Consider the following 21,630-nt stretch of genomic DNA (forward strand, 5'->3'; position numbering starts at 1 on the left):
CTATGTGTCAGTCTTTTGTATATGAAAACCGAAGTATGTCTCCACAAGGCACCAGGCTGAGATTAATAATTGCAACAATAATAACCTATACATATACATATAGTCAAATAAATGATTTATAATGATAATAACGTGTCATCTGAGATTTTATATAAATTGGATGCAGAAAAAAAATTTTTTGTAACCAACCGACACACTGTATGTAGCTGGAATATGGTTTTATGTTTTATGTTTTGTTTGTTTGTGTTTGTTTGTTTTTTTAAAAAATGAAAACTATTTTAAAAGTGAAAAAGGGCCGGGGCAGAGTTGTGGGAGCAGTAGCGGGAGTCGTGGGAGGAGTGAGTAGCTCTAGCAGGTCACTAGTAGAGGCAGTGGAGATTCTGGACCGCTTCAGCTTCTCTCCACGCACCGCACCGCTTAACAGCACCGCTCCTCACAGACAGACATAGAGAGAGAGAGACAGAGAGACTCTGGCTCCCCAAGACTTCCATTGATTTCTTTGTCCCCCACCACACACACAAAAAAGATCCGGGTGAAGTTGGAGTAGTGGGAGCTGAGGCAGAGTTGTGGGAGGAGTAGCAGAATTTGAGGCGGAGTTGTGGGAGGAGTGAGTAGCTGTAGCCGGTCAGTAGTAGAGGCAGTAGAGATTCTGGACCGCTTCCGCTTCTCTCCATGCACTGCTTAACAGCCCAGTTTCCCATAAAGAGAGAGATGTGGGGGAGTGAGGAGTGAGTGAGGGAGAGAGAGAGAGAGAGAAACAGACAGAGAAAGAGACAGAGACAGAGAGACAGAGAGAGACATATAGACAGACAGAGTGTGATACATAGAGGGAGAGCCTTCAGCAACCAAAGACTCCCGTTGTCATCCTTGTCCCCCCAACCACACACACACACACACACACACACAAGGCCCGTGGCGGAGTTGGAGGAGTAGCGGTAACCGAAGTGGAGTTGTGTGAGGAGAAAGCAGAAGCGGAGGTGTGTGAGGAGTGAGTAATCTGTAGCCGGGCACAGTAGTAGTAGAGGCAGTGGGGGGGGGGTTCTGGACCACTTCCGCTTTTCTCCTTGCACTGCTTTAAAAAAAATGTCTGCGATGTTTCTTTTGGGAATGGATCACAGCAGAACGCGTCTCGTACGCAGGCTTCTTTTGGGTGGTGGATTACAGCAGAACTCCTGGGCGAGCCTTCTTTTGGGCAATGGATTACAGCAGAATGTCTGCGAGGCTTCTTATGGGTAATGGATTACAGCAGAACGCGTCTCGTGCGCGAGCCTTCTTTTGGGGAATTCTCCCACGACTCAGCCTCTGCTTCTGTTACTCATCCCACAACTCCCCCTCTGCGAGAACGTCAGAAACGTAGCCCCGGGCGGAGCCTCCGGGCACCTATTTAAGACGATGCAGGTTGTGAATTGCTCAGAGAAGAAGAAGCGTGCTTGAGGCTTCATTTGGGAATGGATCACAGCAGAACGTCTGCGAGGCTTGGGGAATGGATTACAGCAGTGGGGGACTCTGGATGGGCTGGCAAAATTTGCCCCTCGAGCTCATTCTCCCTAGTGCCTTTCAAGGGCAACTCCCACCCTTGCCCTGGGAAGAAGAGCACCAAAGTGGAGGAAGGTGCTCTTTCTTTCTCTCCTCCCAAATCCTCTCTAGCAAGCTGATATCTATCGTTTGGACTCCCAAGTGAGATTTGAGGAACTAGGATTGCATAGAAAATTGTGGCAGGAGCAACTGTAAGTGTTCTTAGGTACAGAAGCTGAGCCCCATTTCTCCCCTCCTGGAAATCAGGAAATGGGGGAAGTGGTGGTGGGAGGCAACTCCGATTATCTTGGGATTTTTTTTTTTGTCTTATCCTTGAGCAGAAAAAACTGAGTGGTTTCCACACACAGGAGTAGCTGAAGGCCTTGTTGCCTTTTAAGCAGGTCCCAGGGGGGACTCTGGGGGAAGATGCAGCCCAAGAGACCTCCCTGAGGGAGCTCTCAACTCAGAATGAGTGGGTAGTCAGCTAGGCATTTAGCTTTTTGTTTGGAGAATGTATTTATAGGTGTGTGAGAAAGGGTTGAGGAGTGGTGCAAGTGCCATATAGGTGGGGAGGATGCAAGGGGATGTGTGAAAGATAGGTTAAGTGGCAATGGGCAACAAAATTTCCCACTTGAGCCCTTCAAAAGACTGGGATGGTTGCTCTCTAATAGTAGTAGTGCCACTGCTGTGTATGCTATACTTTTTTTTTACCTTTCCAATCGAGACTTGCATTTCTCTGGCCAAGAATGAGGAGAGGTTGAGGCAATGAACACACAAATAAGTTATTCAGCAAAGCAAAAAAAAAGTTAGCTGCAGTGTTATACAATACAATAGCAGAGTTGGAAGGGACCTTGGAGGTCTTCTAGTCCAACCCCCTGCCTAAGCAGGAAACCTTATACCGTTTCAGACAAATGGCTATCCAACATCTTCTTAAAGACTTCCAGTGTTGGGGCATTCACAACTTCTGGAGGCAAGCTGTTCCACTGATTAATTGTTCTGTCAGGAAATTTCTCCTCACTTCTAAGTTGCTTCTCTCCTTGATTAGTTTCCATTCATTGCTTCTTGTCCTGCCTTCTGGTGCTTTAGGAAATAAGTTGACCTCCTCCTCTTTGTGGCAACCCCTGAGATATTGGAACACTGCTATCATGTCTCCCCTAGTCCTTCTATTAAACTAGACATACCCAGTTCCTGCAACCGTTCTTCATATGTTTTAGCCTCCAGTCCCCTAATCATCTTTGTTGCTCTTCTCTGCACTCTTTCTAGAGTCTCCACATCTTTTCGACATCATGACGATCAAAACTGAATGCAGTATTCCAAGTGTGGCCTTACCAAGACATTATCAAGTGGTATTAACACTTCACATGATCTTGATTCTATCCCTGTTTATGCAGCCTAGAACTGTGTTGGCTTTTTTGGCAGCTGCTGCACACTGCTGGCTCATATTTAAATGGTTGTCCACTAGGACTCCAAGATCCCCCCTCACAGTTACTACTATTGAGCAAGGTACCACCTATATTATACCTACACATTTCGTTTTTCTTGCCTAAATGTAGAACCTTACTCTTTTCACCATTGAATTTCATTTTATTAGTGCCCAATGTTCAAGTTTGTCAAGATCCTTCTGTATCTTAAGCCTATCTTCTGGAGTGTTGGCTATTCCTGCCAGCTTGGTGTCATCTGCAAATTTGATGAGTTCCCCATTTATTCCCTCATCCAAATCATTTATGAAGATGTTGAAGAGAACTGGGCCTAAAACAGAGCCTTGGGGGAGTACCTTCCATTTAGATGCAGTTCCATTGAGGACTACATGTTGAGTGCGGTTGGACAGCCAGTTACAAATCCATCTGGTGGTGATGCTGTCTAACCCACTTTCTTCTACTTTATCTAGTAGTAGGTTATGGTCTACCTTATCAAACACCTTACTGAAGTCCAAGTGTTAACAAAGACAAGATAGTCAGAGACAACAAAATAACTGTATTCAGGGGAGGAATGCGTTAGGAAAAGAACAGAATAGAATAGCGAACCAAAGATGGACTCATGTTTTCCAGCTTCATTCCCTTTCCTTCAGAGAATACTACTCAGTCTTGGAAGTCCTGGTAGCCTCCTACCACATCTCAAACCAGGGTGCCAGGTGCCAAATTATCTAATCCCATTTTTAGTTTTACCTGATGTGTTACAGAGACTTATTTAATGGCTCTATAAATCCAGAACTTTCCATATTGAATTCTAGTACTCTAAATCCCTCCTTTGGATTCCTGTTTTATCAACGAAGGGAGAATTTATTATTAGGTGTGGACCAGATTAAGGCTTTGCTGTTCATCAGTCAATCTACCCAGGCAGTTCCATGGGGGGTTAGGGCATTTCCCAAAGCCATAATGAGCAGCTTTGGGAAGAGGGGCTATGCTGATGGTCCTGGTCAAAATTACCCTAATGGGCTCTGCTGCTTTGTGATCCACTGGGCCCTGGCAGCTGAAGGGAATTGAGATGCCTGGAGTGCCACTGACATAAAACAGGAAAGGGCCCTTATTTGGGACTGCACTGTATTGATAGCAATGCCAAAGCCTCAGTGTCCCTCTGGTCTTATCGCATCCACAGGCTGCAGATCTTTGAAAATGACCCACACCAGGAACGTCTGTGGGTGGGACTTTGTGAAGAATTTGCTAGGGATCTGGATGACAAAATCACTCAGATCTATTCAAAGGTAGTTGAAGGGAACTGGGGAAGTCAAGATAGGATGAGAGAGATTTTGCCTTTTCTGGTGAACTGGGATAAATTGGGCCACATGTATCCTGAAGAAATGGATGGGGGTCTTTGCATCACTGGTTCTGCTATGAATAATTTGCACTCCTTCCCTTCCTTGCTGGGGAAAGCATCTGCAGAGTTGACAGCAAGTAAAGGTAGGGCAACAGTAAAGGTTCTTTGGTCCAAGGGCAGCTATCTCTCTCTTGAAGGAGGCAATGGCATCCCCTTTCAGAAGCCGTCACTAAATTCTAGCAGTCCCTGAGACAGGTAGTTTTCTTCAACTATCTCCGAGTAGATCTCAGTGATTTTGGCCTCTACATCCCTAGCAAACAAATGTAATACATAAAACTGCTGACTGCTGCTTCACTCCATCATTCCATTGTCCTTCATTGAGTCCAGTTTTCCCCATTCTTCCTCTTCATCTTTTCCCAAAAAGAAAAAAAAAACCCTGCTTGTCACTGACACTTTTTCAGGCTCATCTTTCATTCTGGATGGCTGGGAGGAAGGGTTGCTGGAAAGAAGGGTGCTTCCAACTCAGGGCAGGGGTTTCTTCCCCTCCTTCTAAATATGCCATAGTTTGGAGGGGAGGTCTACCTGGATGGTAAATAAAAATCTAGCTCAAACCAAAGATCTTGACATGTTCCATGCATGAATAAACTTCCTCTTAAGTCTGGATCCTTGGATAATGAATAATTTGACTGTTTTGAAGAAAGTTCAATCTATGGTTTCATTTGGTTTTTCCGTATTTGCCTATTTTATGAGAAGTAAGCACAGTATTCAGTGAAGCTAGACATTTTCAGGCATTTTTAATTTTCTTGTGTGGATCCCTCTATGACAGGGGTGTCCAAACTTTTTGCAAGGAGGGCCAGATTTGGTGAGGTGAAAATGTGTGGGGCCGATCATTCAGCCTGATATTCTTTGAACCCTTAACATTAAATGCGAATTAACTACCGTATTTTTCGGAGTATAAGACGCACCAAGATTTTGAAGAGGCAAATTAAAAAAAAAGTTTTTGCACTCTCCCAAAAATGGCCCATTTTTCACGAAAATGGGCCTTTTTTAAAAAGGGCATGAATAGCCTTTAAGAGGGGGCAAACCCCTGGGGGCTATGGGGGGCAAAGTTGAGCAAAAAATGGCCCGCTTTTTGCTCATTTATGCCCTCCACAGCCCCCAGGATCACTCTGAAAACCTCCTAAAGGCTATGCACAGCCATTTTGATGAAGGGCAGGGACGTGCGGTAAGGGGAGGCAGGGCCTCACCTCTCTTCATGAAATAATAGTATATAATATTATATACTATATATATATATTATAATCTCAACCTTACACGGGAAAAGACCCGAATACAACAAAACCAGCAATATTATATTATATACATCCGTCCGGCCGCGCCCGGGAGCTGCGGAGGCAGAAATGTCGGCGCTTCCGGATGACGAAGGCACGAAAGCGACCAGTCGCTTTCGTTCCTTCGTCATCGGGAGCGCCGACAACATTTCTGCCTCCGCCCTCCGCAGACGGAGGTAGCCAGAATGGCACCGAGGCAGTCCGGCGGGCGAGCAACCGAGGATCAGGCTGCCTTGCTCGCTCTTTCGTCCGCCCAGACCGCCTCGGCATCGCTGTGGCTACATCTGGCCGGCCGGATGAAAGAGCGAGCGAGGCAGCCTGATCCTCGGTCGCTCGCCCGCCGGACTGCCTCGGCGCCATTCTGGCTACCTCTGTCCGGGCGCACCCGGGAGCTGCGGAGGGCGGAGGCAGAAATGTCGGCGCTGCCGGAGGACAAAGGCACAGCCGCTTGAATGGGAAAGCAACGAAAGGGGCTGCGCTTTCACCCCGCTCAAGCCTTGCCGCCTGCAGCCACCGCCCGCCCTCGCTGCCCCTTTCGTTGCTTTTCCGCCCGCCCTCGCTGCCTCAGCCTCCTGCACACGTGGTCCCATTCCCCGCCTTCCTGATGACGTCACCAGCCTCCCCAGCTATAACCCTCACCGCACGTCACTGGTGAAGGGGGCAGAGTTTTGGGAGGCAAAAAATGCTGTATTCAGTGTATAAGATGCACCCAGATTTTTAGCCTCTTTTTTGAGGGGAAAAAGATGCATCTTTATACTTCAAAAAATACGGTATTTTATGAAAGACTAAACAAATAACTCCGGTGGGAAGAAGAGGCTGCGGGCTGCTTGCAATTTGAAAAAGGGCCGCATTTGGCCCCTGGGCCGCACTTTGGACATGCCTGCTCTATGACAAATAAAATTATTGTAGTCATTACAATTGTTTTCACATTCCAAACATTTATGTTATCTCCCCAATGAGGATTTTTATGAGAATTAAGAACTTTTCACATTCCATGTATTCCTAGGGTCTCTTCCCTGTATGGATCCCTTCATGAGAAGTAAGTTATGCTTTCCAAGTGGAGCTCTTTCCACATTCCATACATTTATATGTTTTTTCCCTAGTGTGGATCCCTTTATGAGAATTAAGATGTCCCTTCCGAAAAAAGCTCTTTCCACATTCCAGGCATTTATATGGTCTCTCTCCAGTGTGGCTCCTATCGTGAGTATTAAGACTTTCTTTTTGAGTAAAGCTCTTTCCACACTTCAAGCATTTATATGGTTTCTCCCCAGTGTGTAACCTTTTATGAACATTAAGATTTCCTTTCTGAGTAAAGCTCTTTCCACACTCCAGACATTTATGTGGCTTCTCCCCAGTATGTATCATTTGGTGTTGAGTAAGGCATGCTTTGCTAAAAAACCTCTTTCCACATTCAAGGCATTTGTGTGGTCTCTTCCCTGTGTGGATCCTTTGATGAAAAGTAAAGTTTCTGCTGTCAACAAAACTCTTTCCACACTCCTTGCATTTATATGGTCTCTCTCCTGTGTGGGCCCTTCTATGCGAGTTAAAATCTCCTTTCTGAGTAAAGCTCTTTCCACACTCCAAGCATTTATGTGGTTTATTCCCTGAGTGGATCATTTGATGACGAGTAAGCTCTTTGTCACCAAAAAAGGTCCTCCCACACTCCATGCATTTATATGGTCTCTCTTTTGTATGCATCTTTTGGTGACAATTAAGGTTTCTGCTTTTAACAAAGCTCTTTCCACATTCCATGCATTTAAACAGTTTATTCCCTGTGTGGATCCTTTCATGAGAATTAAGATTTCCTTTCTGAGTAAAGCTCTTTCCACACTCCAAGCATCTGTACGGTTTATCCCCTGCATGGATCCTCTTATGACATTTCAGATATTCTTTCCGAGTAAAGCTCTTTCCACATTCCAGACATTTATGTGGCTTCTCCCCAGTGTGGATTCTCTGGTGGAGATTAAGTTTACTCTTGCTACCAAAACTCTTTCCACACTTCAAGCACAGTTTCATCTCTCTGCTCTGACTGGAATCCCTGCCAGATTTTACAGCGTTGTGTGGTTCATGTTTCTTATATTCTTTCTTAGGTAACGTAAGGGCAGAATAATTTTTGACGTATTTTCCATACTGTCTAGACCTATAGAGTTTTTGTTTAGTCTGGCTTTTGCCATATTCATGTAAATCAAATTGATTTTTCTCTTTTTTTCCACATTTTTCCTTTTTCTTTCTTTCCGAGTCGTACTGGTACAGAAAGCTAGTGATTTCAACAGGAAGAGATGTGGATGACTTCTCCCCTCCTACTGAATGGATTCTCTCTTGCCTTTTTGTGTCGCCCTGATGCCCAAACATCACTTCTACTTCATATTTTCCTGTTTCGAGTGGTTTCAACCTAGTCTTCTTGTCATTCTCTTTCTCCAGCCCATCATCAGCTTGGAAAAAAAGAAAATAAATATTTGGTTAGCATACAGAACGGTGAAGGACATATAAGTGAATGCCAATCTACATTCCAGATTTGGCACACCCACATCCAGCTAGGATATGATGACTTCTAACTGTTATTTAGGAGATTCTGATGGCATACAAATAATTTTTCAGCCAAGAAATATATTAAAGCTTTGGTGTTGATTGGTCAATCTGCCCAACCACTTCCATGAAGCTTTTAGACATTTCCCAAATCAACAGTGAGTATTTCTGCCACTGCCTTATAGAGATGCAACTAGGTGCAAACTTCTTCCCTGTTTACCTCCCACTGAAAAAAAATTAAGAAAATCCAGAGCAAATAACTGTATTCAGGGGAGGAATGCGTTAGGAAAAGAACAGAATAGAATAGCGAACCAAAGATGGACTCATGTTTTCCAGCTTCATTCCCTTTCCTTCAGAGAATACTACTCAGTCTTGGAAGTCCTGGTAGCCTCCTACCACATCTCAAACCAGGGTGCCAGGTGCCAAATTATCTAATCCCATTTTTAGTTTTACCTGATGTGTTACAAGACTTATTTAATGGCTCTATAAATCCAGAACTTTCCATATTGAATTCTAGTACTCTAAATCCCTCCTTTGGATTCCTGTTTTATCAATGAAGGGAGAATTTATTATTAGGTGTGGACCAGATTAAGGCTTTGCGGTTCATCAGTCAATCTACCCAGGCAGTTCCATGGGGGGTTAGGGCATTTCCCAAAGCCATAATGAGCAGCTTTGGGAAGAGGGGCTATGCTGATGAAAATCCAGAGCAAAGCCTAGACTTACCCAGAGCAGCCATATCCATGGAAACCTCACGGATGACTTCCCAGCACAAAGCCTTCTGGCCAGAATCCAGCAGCATCCACTCCTCTTCTGTGAAGTCCACAGCCACCTCCTCAAAGGGACCAGATCCCTAGAAAGAGAAAGAAAATTTTATTCAGAAGGCAAAGTCTTCTAAGTCTTCTTTCTGACACAGAAAACAGGTTTGTGATGGACAGATCAACAGTTTCTGGCAGGCAGATTTATGTCTGCATGTCTACAGAATCCTTGGGGCTGGGAAGTTGTAGCTGCAGAAATCATACCTTAAGTGCATCCAGATTGTAGAATGATAACACAGCCACCACTGAAGGGCTTCCTACTGGGCCAGTATAACCTAAGAAGGATGTTTCAGGGAGCAGAATTCCCTAGGCTCATCTGCTTTGGTAACCAAGTTTCTGAGCAAACAGGACACATCCACCGGGAAATTCTTTCCTAAGCTATTTCAAATGTTGGCAATGAGCCTGGACCAACACTTATTGTTGCAGCAACTTAGTATTGATTTAGGACTTTGCCCTTCCTATAATACATTTTAAGTGGATATGCAGGCATACATAAAGCATTTTTATTCATTTTATTTATACTGTATATCACATTTAGAAACTACCAATCTTTCTCATAGAATTCCTATACGATTTTTATCTTGATTTTTTATCCTATTCCTATTATTAGAAATCACAGCTTTCATTTTCGGCAGTCCTCAAATTTTTTTAACATACATTATTGTTGCACCCACTTAGTGTTTAGAGGTTTGTCCCTCATATTTTAAATCTTATTTCTGTTGTTTCAATTTTCTGGTTTCATTTCTATTTTTCAGCACTTTTCTGAAAAGTATTAAATAATATTTTAAAAATGTAGAACATTAAAGTATTTCAACAAATAAATTACATTTTGTAATACAACATTGTCAGCATCTCATTTGCATCTCCAGAACCATCTTGAAAGCTGAATGTATGTCCCAACAAGACCTTTTGGAAGGACACCATGTTCAAATGCACAGACTTAGCATTTGGTGTTAAAAGCAGCTCATGAATGAATGGAGATGGAACTCTACTGCTCTCAGAAGAAATGTACACTTACTTGGCAAGGTGGCTCAATTTGGATTCTCCTGAAAAGCAGCTTCTGAGAAGGACTGGATTGATCTCCTCTTCCCTGAAGCTTTGCTGATGACTCTTGCACCTGTCAGAACAGTCTGGTTTATGCTCCACTTTGAAAAGACCATAACCATGTTACCGTAGTTCAGTTGCCTTTCTTTTTACTTCTCTACCTATGCTTCCCAAAACTTTAAAAGTAAGAGAATTCAAAGACTCTGCTGTGTACTGACTGATATTTTGGGGTAAATGATGAACAGGTGAGATTTATGATAGCAAGCTGTGTTATGTTCATAAAATATAAGGGTGTATTACCCTATTTTTCAGAGTGTAAGATGCTCTGAAGTGTAAGACACACCTAGCTTTTGGGGAGGAAAACAAGAAAAAAAATCTGCCTTTGCCTCCCAGCAATTTGCCTCTTTGCAGCAAACAGCATATTTCAGTTTCAATTTCAGCACAGCGTGATTAGCATAAGCAGCTGATTGTCAGTAGGATCTGCCTCCTGATGATCAGCTGTTTCAGACTGCAGGGGTTGCCATTGCCTATTGCCGCTTCCACGTGCCCTCCGCATGCCCCATTTTCCCCTGAAAATGGGGCGCACGGAGGCAGCAATAGGCAATGGCAACCCCTGCAGCCTGAAACAGCTGATGGTCGGGAGGTTGATGCAACCTACAATTAGCTGCTTGTGCTAATCAGGCTGTGCTGAAATTGAAACTGAAACAAGCTGCTTTTGCTGCAAGGAGGCAAATTGCTGGGAGGCAGAGGCCAAAGGTTGGGGGCTGGAGGGTGGGAGGGACTACATTTGGTATATGAGACGCACCCAAATTTTCACCCACTTTTTTTGGGGGGGAATGCGTCTTACACTCCAAAAAATACAGTAATTTGCTTTCTCTCATTATTGTGTATTATATAGGGCTTATATAAAGGTTGCTCTGTACTGTAGGCAATTCACATAATACAAATGCTTATTCTTATTTGGCTAGAAATTAAGTAACATAAGATCAAAATGTAAATGTAAAGGGTCACAAATGGTTAACATCAGGGAGGATAAGGAGACGGAGAAATATAAATTTAATAGCTGAGCAAACCATTTCAAAGCAACTGGTGGCCTGTAATTGCATTACTCCTTTTATCTTTCTTCTTCAAATACTAATGATGATGTGTACCTAATCTTCAATTTACTAGGCAGGAAACCTAGTGATCACTGCAATGATATACAAAGTGTCCTTTCTTGATTGTCACTGCAGAAACTTAGCTTCTTCTATTGTTCACATTTTTTTGGTACAGGACTATCCTATCTGCAAGGGTTGCTCTACTTAGAACCAAAAAGTGGAAGATTTGAGGTAATTATTGCCTAAATAGGAGAAGCTGTTTCTAGCACCCTTTAAAAAGACTCTGGTGTGTCTTCTTCTTCAAAAACAACTGCTGGACTCTACCATTCTGCAAAGGTTTGGTCAGTTCTCCCCTTTGAAGGACTGAGATCTATATTATAAGGAGAAAGAGAGAGAAGTTGGACAAGGAGAGGCTTGGGAAGTTGAAACAGGCTTGAATTTATCTTTCCTCCCAGGGAATTCTCTCCAAGAAGAAAGAGAAGCATTTATCTCCAGAAGAAATCTGTTCTCCAAAATTAGGAGACAGGTTCTTAATCTCTGTGACCTTGCAGACATAGATGGATCCCCAAATTTCTCCTGTAAGAAAAGCAATTTATTTATTATTTATTTTATTATTCACACTTATAGACCGCCCCCTCTCCCGCTAAATGTTGTTTTTGCAGGTATCATATATTTTTAGGGACCAGTACTAAGAAATGCATTTTGGGCTGAGGGAATAAAATGCTGCTGAAATCTATTTTAGGGGGTGCCTACATTGCTAGCCACCCTCTCTTGCAAGAATATATTTCACAATAAACCGTTTGTTGCTTCACTTAATGACTCTGTCCAATTTCTGACGGGTTAAGTCTCTTTCTCACATCTCTATCCACCCCCCAGGAGTTCCTAGGATGAGACACACACACACACCCCTTCCTCACCTGCTGCCCCTTTCCCGGCTCTTCCCTCTGGGCTTGGCTGAGCAGGAAGCCTTCGGCCAGGGCCACCGCCTGGGAACAGCTCTCGGCTCCGCACTCCCTCACCCAGCTGGCCATCTCCGCGGGCAGCAGGACCAGCAGCTGCTCCAGCACCACCAAGTCCAGCATCTCCCTTTTGCTGCTATTTTCCGGCCGCAGCCACTGACGGCACAGCCGATGCAGGCGGCTGCAAAGTTCCCGGGGCCCCTCGGCCTCTTGGCCCCAGTGATCGAGACCGCGGAAGCGCCGGCGGTGGATCTCTGGGCTGAGGGAGTCCTCGGGGAGGCCTTTCGGGCGACTTCTTTCCCCGGAGCCTCCTCCGTTCCCCTCATGAAGGACGGCAGGGACTCCGGCTGCTCTCATACCCGGAGACTTCTGCGTCTCCATCGGGTTTTCTGCTCGACGATAGACAAAACAAGTCCAAGAGCTGCCCTCCAACCACTACCACGTCCCCTAATCTCCCGGTTTCCAGGAGGGGGAGAAACGGGGCTCGGTTTAATTGAGGCTTCGGCGCCTGAGGAGAGCAACTGCCAACCGCTCCCGCCACAATTTCCCGCGCGCTCCTGAGTCCCCGGCACCTCATCTACGAGTCCCAGACGATAGAAACCGGCTTGCTAGACCGGACCTTCCATTTTCGGCCTGCAGAGGGAGCTAGGCGGCAACTCTTTTGTAGCCGGAGCTGCAGCTGAAAACCGCGCTGCGCAAGCTGCTGAAGATGCGTAGGGAATGGGGAGACGGTCCTGCGCCTTGCAGGAAAATCGGGGAGCCTCCGTTGAAAGTTGGGGACTTTCTTCAACTCCGAGTCTGGCTCAGGACGGACGGATTGGGGGAGCTAGACATCGGAAGGCGTCTGGTAGCATCTTCCCCTACTACAGTCTTCCCCTACTACAGTGTTTCTCAACCTTGGCAACTTGAAGATGTCCGGACTTCAACTCCCAGAATTCCCCAGCCAGCATTCGCTAATTAATTTTATTAATATTCGCTGGCTGGGGAATTCTGGGAGTTGAAGTCCAGGCATCTTCACGTTGCCAACGTTGAGAAACGCTGCCCTACTAGCACGTTTCCCTAAATAAAAAAAAGCTTCGTGAGTGCCTAGAGGCTAGAAAGGATTTAAATCGGGGAATTAAGTGGGGGGGGGGAGTTGGATTTGGGGCTACAAACGAGGGAAAGTCTTGCCCTCTTTCGCGCCTTTGAAGTTCGCAGGAGTGGCTGGATCTGTGGCTCGCCTTGTGTCAGAAGGCTCCTCTCCCGGCTATTCCCTTCCTGGACACCAGTGTTATAAACAGCGCACATTCGCATATGGAACTAGCCGAGACAACAACTTGGAAGCAGCAAAGAAGTTTATTCGCGTATTTGCAAACGCGAGTGCACGGAAAGTGGACACCGAACAAAGCATTCATCAGCTTTTATCCCCTTACCCAAGTTCATTTCCCCTTCCCCTTTTTGACACAGCATCCTACTCAATTTTTCCAAAAGCCCTCTCCACCTTTGTTCAAAGAATTTTAACAAGTTTTAGGGGTGTTCAAACTTGGCAGCTTTAAGACTTGTGGACTTCAACTCCCAGAATTCCTCCTCTCGTTCTTCATCTTGATGATGTGCAGATGGGCAGGGGGAGGGAGGGAGCTGGAACCGGTTCTAAACGGCACTGTAGATTTGTGGAACCTCTTCTATAGAAGAGGTTAGAACTGGCAGGAACCCACCCCTGGGGCAGGGGCAGTCAGAAGTTGTATTTACCGGTTCTCTACCCAAAGTTTCCACTACCTGTTCTCCAGAACTGGTCAGAACCTGCTGAATACCACCTCTAATGCGACTGCTCACAATGTCACCTTTTGTCTCAACAGAAATTTCAGCTGCTCTTAAAAGGGCAGCCCTTTTTATTTATTTATTTATTTATTTATAAAATATATTGGCTGCCCATCTTCAAGGTAAAATGTAGAATGCATTCCAGTAGCCCAATCAGAAAGTAAGGGCATGTATGTCCATGAGCAGGAACAATTGGTGCACAACATGAAGCTGTGCAAAGATCCTCCAAGCCACAACCTCTACCCATTCTTTGAGCAGGAGTCTAGGATTGCCAGATTGGACACAGAGACTTACTGAGTAAATGTGCCTACTTTTGAAAGGAAAGAGTATCTGTACAGTTTCTCGCCTCTATGTCAGTTGTTTGGTTGCAAATAAAATACTGTTTATAGTTCTTTCCAGAGTTTACATAATCTTTACATAGTTGCTGTCTGTATAAAACTTTCATGAGAATTGGCACAAATCCTCAGAGTGAAACACTTTATAAATTCTGTCCTCACTAGGACACTTGTATTAGAATTCCTGGTGGTCTACTGTCCCATTTCTAACCATTTCAGACCTTGCTTATCTAGATAAGGTTGGCCAGGTGCCAGAAAGTACCCAATCCCATTTGAGTCTCACCTGATGTTATAAGGACCCATTTGGTGGGCCAGTCTATCCACGATCTTCCATGTTTAATTCTAGTACAGGGGTGTCCAAACTTGGGAACTTTAAGACTTGTGGACTTCAACTCCCAGAATTCCCCAGCCAGCCATGCTGGCTGGGGAATTCTGGGAGTTGAAGTCCACAAGTCTTAAAGTTCCCAAGTTTGGACACCCCTGTTCTAGTACTTTGGATCCCTCCTTTGGCTTCTTGTTTTCTTAGAAAGGGAGCACTTACAGGCATAGTTCATTTTAATGTGCTTAGTTGAGCAAGTTCATTGGTGCCATTCTCCTGAGAGTATTTGCCCACTACCAATAAAAGTATTTTTCAAATTAAGGTATGCTCCATTGTTGTTTTATACACTGCTATTGCACATTTAATAGACCTACAGTACACTGTCACTTTTATATACACTGGAAAACCGAAAAATTTATGACTGCAAGAGGGCTTCAATTCCACCTCTTCATCTCTGCCCTTTTGGGTAACCTGCTCAGCGGCAGTTCTCGGTGGTGGTGGCAGCAACGCTGGGGCTGAATTAGAGGCCTGGCCCTTAGGCAGTCTGAACTGGCTGCCACACAGCCCCCCCCCCCCCCCGGGCCTCTACTTCAGTGCTAGTGGAGTCAGCACCGCTACTAAGGAATCCAGCCAGGCACCCGAATGCCACAGCACAAAGCCCCAGCTACCTCCTGCTCCACAAGTTCTGCTATGTTCAACTGACCTTTACCATATTCCTCCTACTCTTGATCAGGCACGTCCAGCTTTCTAGGAGGCAGCTGCTGGTTGTGTCAAGACTCTTTCCAAATGCTGCTCACAGCCTTCTCCAAATTGCACCAGCCACTCTCCAAGAAATACATCCCATTCCCGTGTGGAAAGCCTTTGGAAAGATTCAGAGGCTTTCCAAAGCATCGCAAAACTGGGTGCACTTGTAATTCTCCAAACGGTGCTGTAAGTGTGATGGGGAACGGAAGGCACGTGTATCTCGTGATCAAAGGATGTGGTTTTGCCCAGTGGGAAAGAGCTGTTGTCTCAGTGTGCTGAAGCTGAGGGAACCCCCCCCAATGCCTTCTCACTGGGTGAAAGTGCTTCCAGCATCACCCCTTTGCGAAGAATCCTGGGCAAGGGTTGGGCTGGCTTGGCAGCAGGGAAAAAAAGTCTGAAAGGCAGATTTCAGCTTCTTTTTTTTGCAGCACAAAGCCAGCCCTACATATCCAGGAACATGATGCAAAGGGGCATTTGGTACACTCTAGCCTAGCGTTTCTCAACTTTAGCAACTTTTAAGAGGTGTGGACTTCAGCTCAGCCAGCACGGCAGTTGAAGTCCAACACCTCTAAAATTTGCCAAGGTTAAGAAACACTGCTCTAGCCCGTTTTAAGTGGAAAACCAGTCTCGTCTAGCCCAGGAGCATGACCCAAAGGGGTATTTCAGCATACTTTAGTTTACCCTGTTAAAAGCTTTCATTTCCACACACAAAGCCAGTCCCAATATTTCCCATTTGGCAGGGTAGGCACATTTCAACAGAATCAGGAGCAACAATATGACAGCAGATGGGGCAACCGAGCACAGGGTGGCATGGATCTTGGAGTGCTGGTTAGCTAAGGCAATCTTGGAGTGGAGCAGCTGTATGGTAAAGATACTGGGCCAGAAATCAGGAGACCGGGAGTTCTAGTCCTGTCTTAAGCATAGTGGCCTTGAGTCAGTCATACCCAGTTCTAGGAAGCAGGCAATGGCAAACCACTTCCAAAATCTTGCCAAGAAAACTGCAAGGTACAGTCCAGGCCGTCATATGGACTCCACAATGACTTGAAGACAGAAAGTCAGAAAAGTTCAAACATTGCTTTGGTGATCTCCGAATTTAGGGGAATTAGCACCCAAGCACAGAATGTCTTTTCTGCAGCCATTTTAACAGCTGTTTCACCTTGCATTCCGGGAAGACAGCACAAAAGTTGCTGCACAGGTATTCCTCGGCTTACAATAGTTCATTTAGTCACCATTCGAACTTGCAATAGCACTAAAAAAAAATGGCTTATGACTGTTTTTCACACTTACGACCATTGCAGCATCCTCATGGTCACGTGATCAAAATTCAAAGGCTTGGCAATTGGTTTATATTTATGATGGTTGCAGTGTCCCGGGGTCATGTGATCACCTTTTGTGACTGAACAAGTCAATGGGGAAGCCAGGTTCGCTTAACAATCGTGCTACTAACAACTGCAAGGATTCGCTTAACTGTGGCAAGAAAAGGTTGCAAAATGGGGCAAACTCATTTATCAATGGTCTCGCTTAGCAACATACATTTGGCACTTCATTGGGGTCATAAACCGAGAACTAGCTCTATCCGGTCTGCGTGAAACTTGAATTTATTTAATGGGGCCCCCTCAGAAGCTACTTAGGCAGTATCCAGGGATTACATAGAGCAGGGGTGTCCAAACTTGGGAAGCTTAAGACTTGTGGACTTCAACTCCCAGGATTCCCCAGCCAGCCATGCTGGGAGTTGAAGTCCACAAGTCTTAAGCTTCCCAAGTTTGGACACCCCTGACCTAGAGGAAGCTGTGCAGGATCATATTAAGATTGGAGAACTCCAAAAAATGGTGCTTATGACAGACCTGGGCTACCATTATCCCTAGAGATTCTTGCCATCCCCTTTCCTCTTCCAATCTGAATTCCTAACCCAATTTAATCCTGCTTTTATTAGTTTTATAAATAACTCAACATAACAAACATATCTAATACTCGTTCCTTCTTCTATTTTCCCCACAACCACCATCCCGTGAAGGTGAATTGTGTTGACAGAGAGTGACTGGTCCAAAATCACCCAATCGACTTTCGTTGCTAAATTGAGACCAGAATTCACAGTCCTCCCGTTGCTAGCCGAGTGCCTTAATCCCTAGACCAAACTGGTCCTCTATGGTTCTTTTTCTCCTACTGGTCAACAGCCCAGGTGAGATGCATTTAAGAAATTAGGGAACAAGTTCATTTATACAATTCGGAAAACTGTAAAATCAGTGGGAATTATGAGGGTTTGGCCAATGCAGGTTAGGTTTACAAAAAACATGCAGTTTGGAGTTACGTAGGCCTTTACATATACCTAACACGGCAGCCCTAGACAGACCCTCTCTGAAGAAATCCTTAAAGACTTATAAGAACTTCATTCCTTGAAGATGTAAAACAAAATTTAAAAATTTCCTCCTCCAATCACTTCTCCTTTCTTTAGCCATGTAGTGTGACTTTTCTTCTTGTTCCACCCTTTCACTGATGCCACATCACATCCAGCCTGACTCCTCCGATTTTTTTTTCTTTTTTCTTTTCTTCCTCCCTATCTTACCATAAGGCAGTGCTTCTCAATTATTTTCTGTCATGCCCCCCCTAGGAAGAAGAAAACATTTCGCGCCCCCCGCGCGACTGTAAATAGTATCATTTGTCTATAAAATTGTTATAAGTACACCTCTGCATAACACTGTATCCTTATTAACGTATAAGAGAATAAAAAAAGAAAGAAATGTGGATCAATTTACAACAAAGAATAGCTTTATTAACTGTAGCAGAAAAGATTTAAAGGAGCACAGGATTTAAAGGAACACAATATTAAAAAAAACTTTAACCTGCAAAACAAAAATATATAAAATAATTTGAGCTGAGCCCCCCTTTACGGAGCCTCGCGCCCCCCCCTAGGGGGCCCGCCCCACCATTTGAGAAGCACTGCCATAAGGTAACTCTGGGTGGCTTACAGACATAAAAATACATCTACATTAAATCCTGAATAAATTAAAACCAAAGATTAAAGTCAAGGACATGTTGGGGGAATGGGGGGAGGCAAAATGGGATCTGTTGTTAATTAATCAATTTCCCCCATTAGGGCCCCAGGGCAACTGACAGAGTCACCTCTTTAGGCTCTTATGAAAGGAAGATTGGGGCTAACCTCACATTGAGGGGGCGGGTTGAGGGGGGGGCAAGATGTTCGAGAGAGCAGGAGCAACAGCAGAGTAGGCCCTCCTCCTGGACCCTGCCAGTCGGAATAATCAGGCTGACGGGACTCGCAGCATGTCTCCTCTGCTGGCCTGAGTGGGACAGATCAATCCTAGTGGGATGAGATGGTACCTCAAGGTAATCTGGACCTACACCATGAAGGGCTTTAAAGATGACCACCAATGCCTTAAATTACACCTGGAAGCAGGCTGGCAACCAATGTAGCTTGCAGAATAGTAGTGTTACAGAGGCCATTATTGGGGCTCCAAAAACTGCCCACGCCATTGCACTCTGCACCAGCTGTAGCCTCCGAACGCTCTTCGAGGTTACCCTATGTAGAGTGCATTACAATAGTCCAACCGTGAGATGACTAGGGACTGAACCACTGAGTAATCACAGGCCCAGCACTAAAACGATACCAAGGTAAGCAACTTTCAAAGGTATTCTATGTACACCCCCCCCCATATCTGAGAATATATGCAGAAAGTGTAAGTGTGAGTGAGACAATAGTGCATTTTCACTAACTCGCCCATTCTTTTACGTCTCTATGGTGACTCTCCTGAATGGGTCATCCTATGTAAAATTAGCCTATTGATCCATCTTCAGTTCTTTCTACATTTGAGTGCTTATCCCTTTGCTTGCATGTGGCTGCTTGGATGGTAAATAAGATTCAGAAAAGAACTTTGCATATTCTGTGCATTAATAAGCTGCCTGCCATGTCTGGATCTTTGGATGATCAATACGTTGGCTGTTACAAATAAAGCTCAGTCTATAGATTTGTACAGTTTTTCCTGTGTGCATCCTTTTATGAGAAGTGAGCACCTACAGTCAGTCAAGCTTGATCCACTTTTCATTCATTTCCAATTTTCCTGTCTGCATACAATCTAGCAACTAAAGGTGCTGTAGTCATTAAGATTTCTTCACCGTCAAGGCATCTATACGTTCCCTCCTGCATGGACCCTTCGGTGACGAGTAGCGCTTGTCTTGTCATAAAAGCTTTTTCCACATTCCATGCATTTGTAAGGTCTCTCCCCTGTGTGCATCCTTTCATGAGAAATGAGATACCCTTTGCGAGTAAAGCCCTTTCCACATTCCATGCATTTATATGGTCTCTCTCCTCTGTGGATTCTTTCATGACAACTAAGTTGTCCTTTTTGGATAAACCTCTTTCCACACTCCATGCATTGGTATGGCCTCTCCCCTGTGTGGATCCTTTCATGAGAACTAAGGGGTCCTTTTTGAGTAAAGCTCTTTCCACATTCCAGGCATTTATATGGTCTTTCCCCTGTGTGAATCCTTTGGTGGCGAGTAACTTCTTTCTTCTCACAAAAGCTCTTTCCACACTCTGTGCATTTATATGGCCTCTCCCCTGTGTGGATCTTGTTGTGAGACTTAAGATGCCCTTTCTGGATAAAACTTTTTCCACATTCCATGCATTTATGTGGTCTCTCCCCAGTGTGGATCCTTTGGTGGAGAATAAGTTTACTCTTGCTAATGAATCTCTTTCCACACTCCATGCATAGTTTCATCTCTCTGCTCCGACTGGAATCCCTTTCAGATTTTACAAAGGTATGTGGTTTGCTTTTGCTGTATAGTTCCTTTACTAAAGTAAGAGAGAAAGAATGACTGACATATTTTTCATACATTTCATACAGTTTCCCCCCCGTCTGGTTTTTGCCACATTCATGTAAATCAAATTGATTTTTCTCTTTTATCCCATATTTTTCCTTTTTCTTTCCTTCCAGGTCTTGCTGGGACAAGAAGCTAGGGATGCCAACAGGAACAGAAATGGATGACTTCTTCCCTCCAGTCTCTGAGTGGTTTCTCTCTTCATTTCTTGTGTCCTCTTCATGGCCAAATATCACTTCTTTAACTTCACGCTTCTCTGTTTTTAATCTTGCTTGCTTGCTATTCTCATTTTCCAGCCCATCACCTCCTTGGGAAAAAGAAAAGAAATATTTATGTTACAATTAGAATGGTGAAAGAAACATGTGTTCTAGGTTTAATACCAACTATGTGTCTAGCTAGGACAGGGGTCGGCAACGTGCAACTTTAGAGTCGCATGTGGCTCTTTAGGCCCGCTCCTGTGGCTCCCTGTCAGATGATCCCACCACTGGGTGGCCCATCTCCTCCCCCTCACTCCTCACCTGCCCAGAAGAGAAGGGTGACTGCGGCGGGTGAAGACTTGCTCCGTATTCCAGAGCGGGAGTGAAGTGCCCTTCTATTTGCCTCTTTTTCCAGCCCTTGTTGGTGCTGTGCGTACCTCACCGCTGGGGAAGAAGCGCAAATTTTCTCTGCACCGAGACCCTGGCTAGCTGCCCGGCTGCAGCCAAAGCTCTGCATCCTAATGGGCTCCAGGAGGAGGAGGAAGGGATGCCGTATCCCCCATTGTGCAGCGTGCTAGGTTTAAGTGCAAGAGCAGAAAGCAACCATAGAGGTGGCGAGAGGAATATGGGGAGACGCGCGACTTTCTCCAACCCGAGACACTGGCTGGGGCACATCTCCCCATATTCCTCTTGCCGCTTCTGTGGCTGCTTGCTGCTCTTGCACTTAAACTTACGGCGCTGCACAATAGGGAAGATGGCGTCCCGTCCTCCTCCTCCTGGAGCCCATTGCGACACAGAGCATTGGTTGCAGCCGGGTGGCCCAGCTAGTGTGGAGAAAAGTCGTGTATCTCCCAACAAGGGCCGGAAAAAGAGGCAAGTAGAGGCCCGCTTCGCTTCCGTTCTGGAATACGGAGCGAGTCTCTATCCGCCGCCGCTGCCCTTCTCTTCTCAGGGCATGTGAGGAGTGAGGAGGAGGAAGGGGGGGGGGCATCCAGCAAACAGGGAGCCATAGCAGGGGAACAAAAGAGCTTCATTTATTTGGGAATCTGAAATGACTCTTGATTTAAATCATATGGTAAAAAGCACCTAGAGAAGAACATCATCAGCAAAACAAAACAAAACAAAAACCTCAACCTGTTTTTGGAAATGGTTCAAGAGGGAACATACACACACACGCATACACACGAGAGAGACAGAGAGAGAGAGAGAGAGAGATGTGTGAGATGAGAGAGAAAGAGAGATGAGAGAGAGAAAGAGATGAGAGAGAGAGATGAGAGAAAGAGATGAGAGAGATGAGAGAGAGAGATGTGAGAGATGAGAGAGATGAGAGAGAGAGAGAGGGAGAGAGAAAGAGAGATGAGAGA

At 45.1% G+C, this 21,630-nt stretch overlaps 2 protein-coding genes across 2 annotated transcripts in view; both read right to left on the reverse strand.

Annotated features, from left to right (window-relative positions):
- Nucleotides 1-4,485: 4,485 nt before the first annotated feature.
- LOC309381543 (uncharacterized protein) overlaps nt 4,486-21,630 on the reverse strand; it is a gene marked incomplete at both ends in the record, with an annotated part of 91,087 nt that continues 73,942 nt past the window's right edge. The window contains 3 exons of the mRNA XM_081932677.1: nt 4,486-4,579; nt 7,000-8,032; nt 8,850-8,976. Coding sequence (XP_081788803.1) covers nt 4,486-4,579; nt 7,000-8,032; nt 8,850-8,976 — 1,254 coding nt within the window. The remainder of the gene's footprint in view (nt 4,580-6,999; nt 8,033-8,849; nt 8,977-21,630) is intronic.
- On the reverse strand, nt 11,313-12,422 carry LOC309384224 (zinc finger protein 24-like; the record flags this gene model as incomplete). The annotated part of the gene is made up of 2 exons (XM_081937465.1): nt 11,313-11,452; nt 12,000-12,422. 2 exons carry the CDS (start codon nt 12,420-12,422, stop codon nt 11,345-11,347), a joined length of 531 nt encoding a protein of 176 aa, XP_081793591.1. The 3' UTR covers nt 11,313-11,344.

Source organism: Natrix helvetica, assembly GCF_964273705.1.
Source record: "Natrix helvetica genome assembly, chromosome: 1".
Classification (NCBI taxonomy): domain Eukaryota; kingdom Metazoa; phylum Chordata; class Lepidosauria; order Squamata; family Natricidae; genus Natrix; species Natrix helvetica.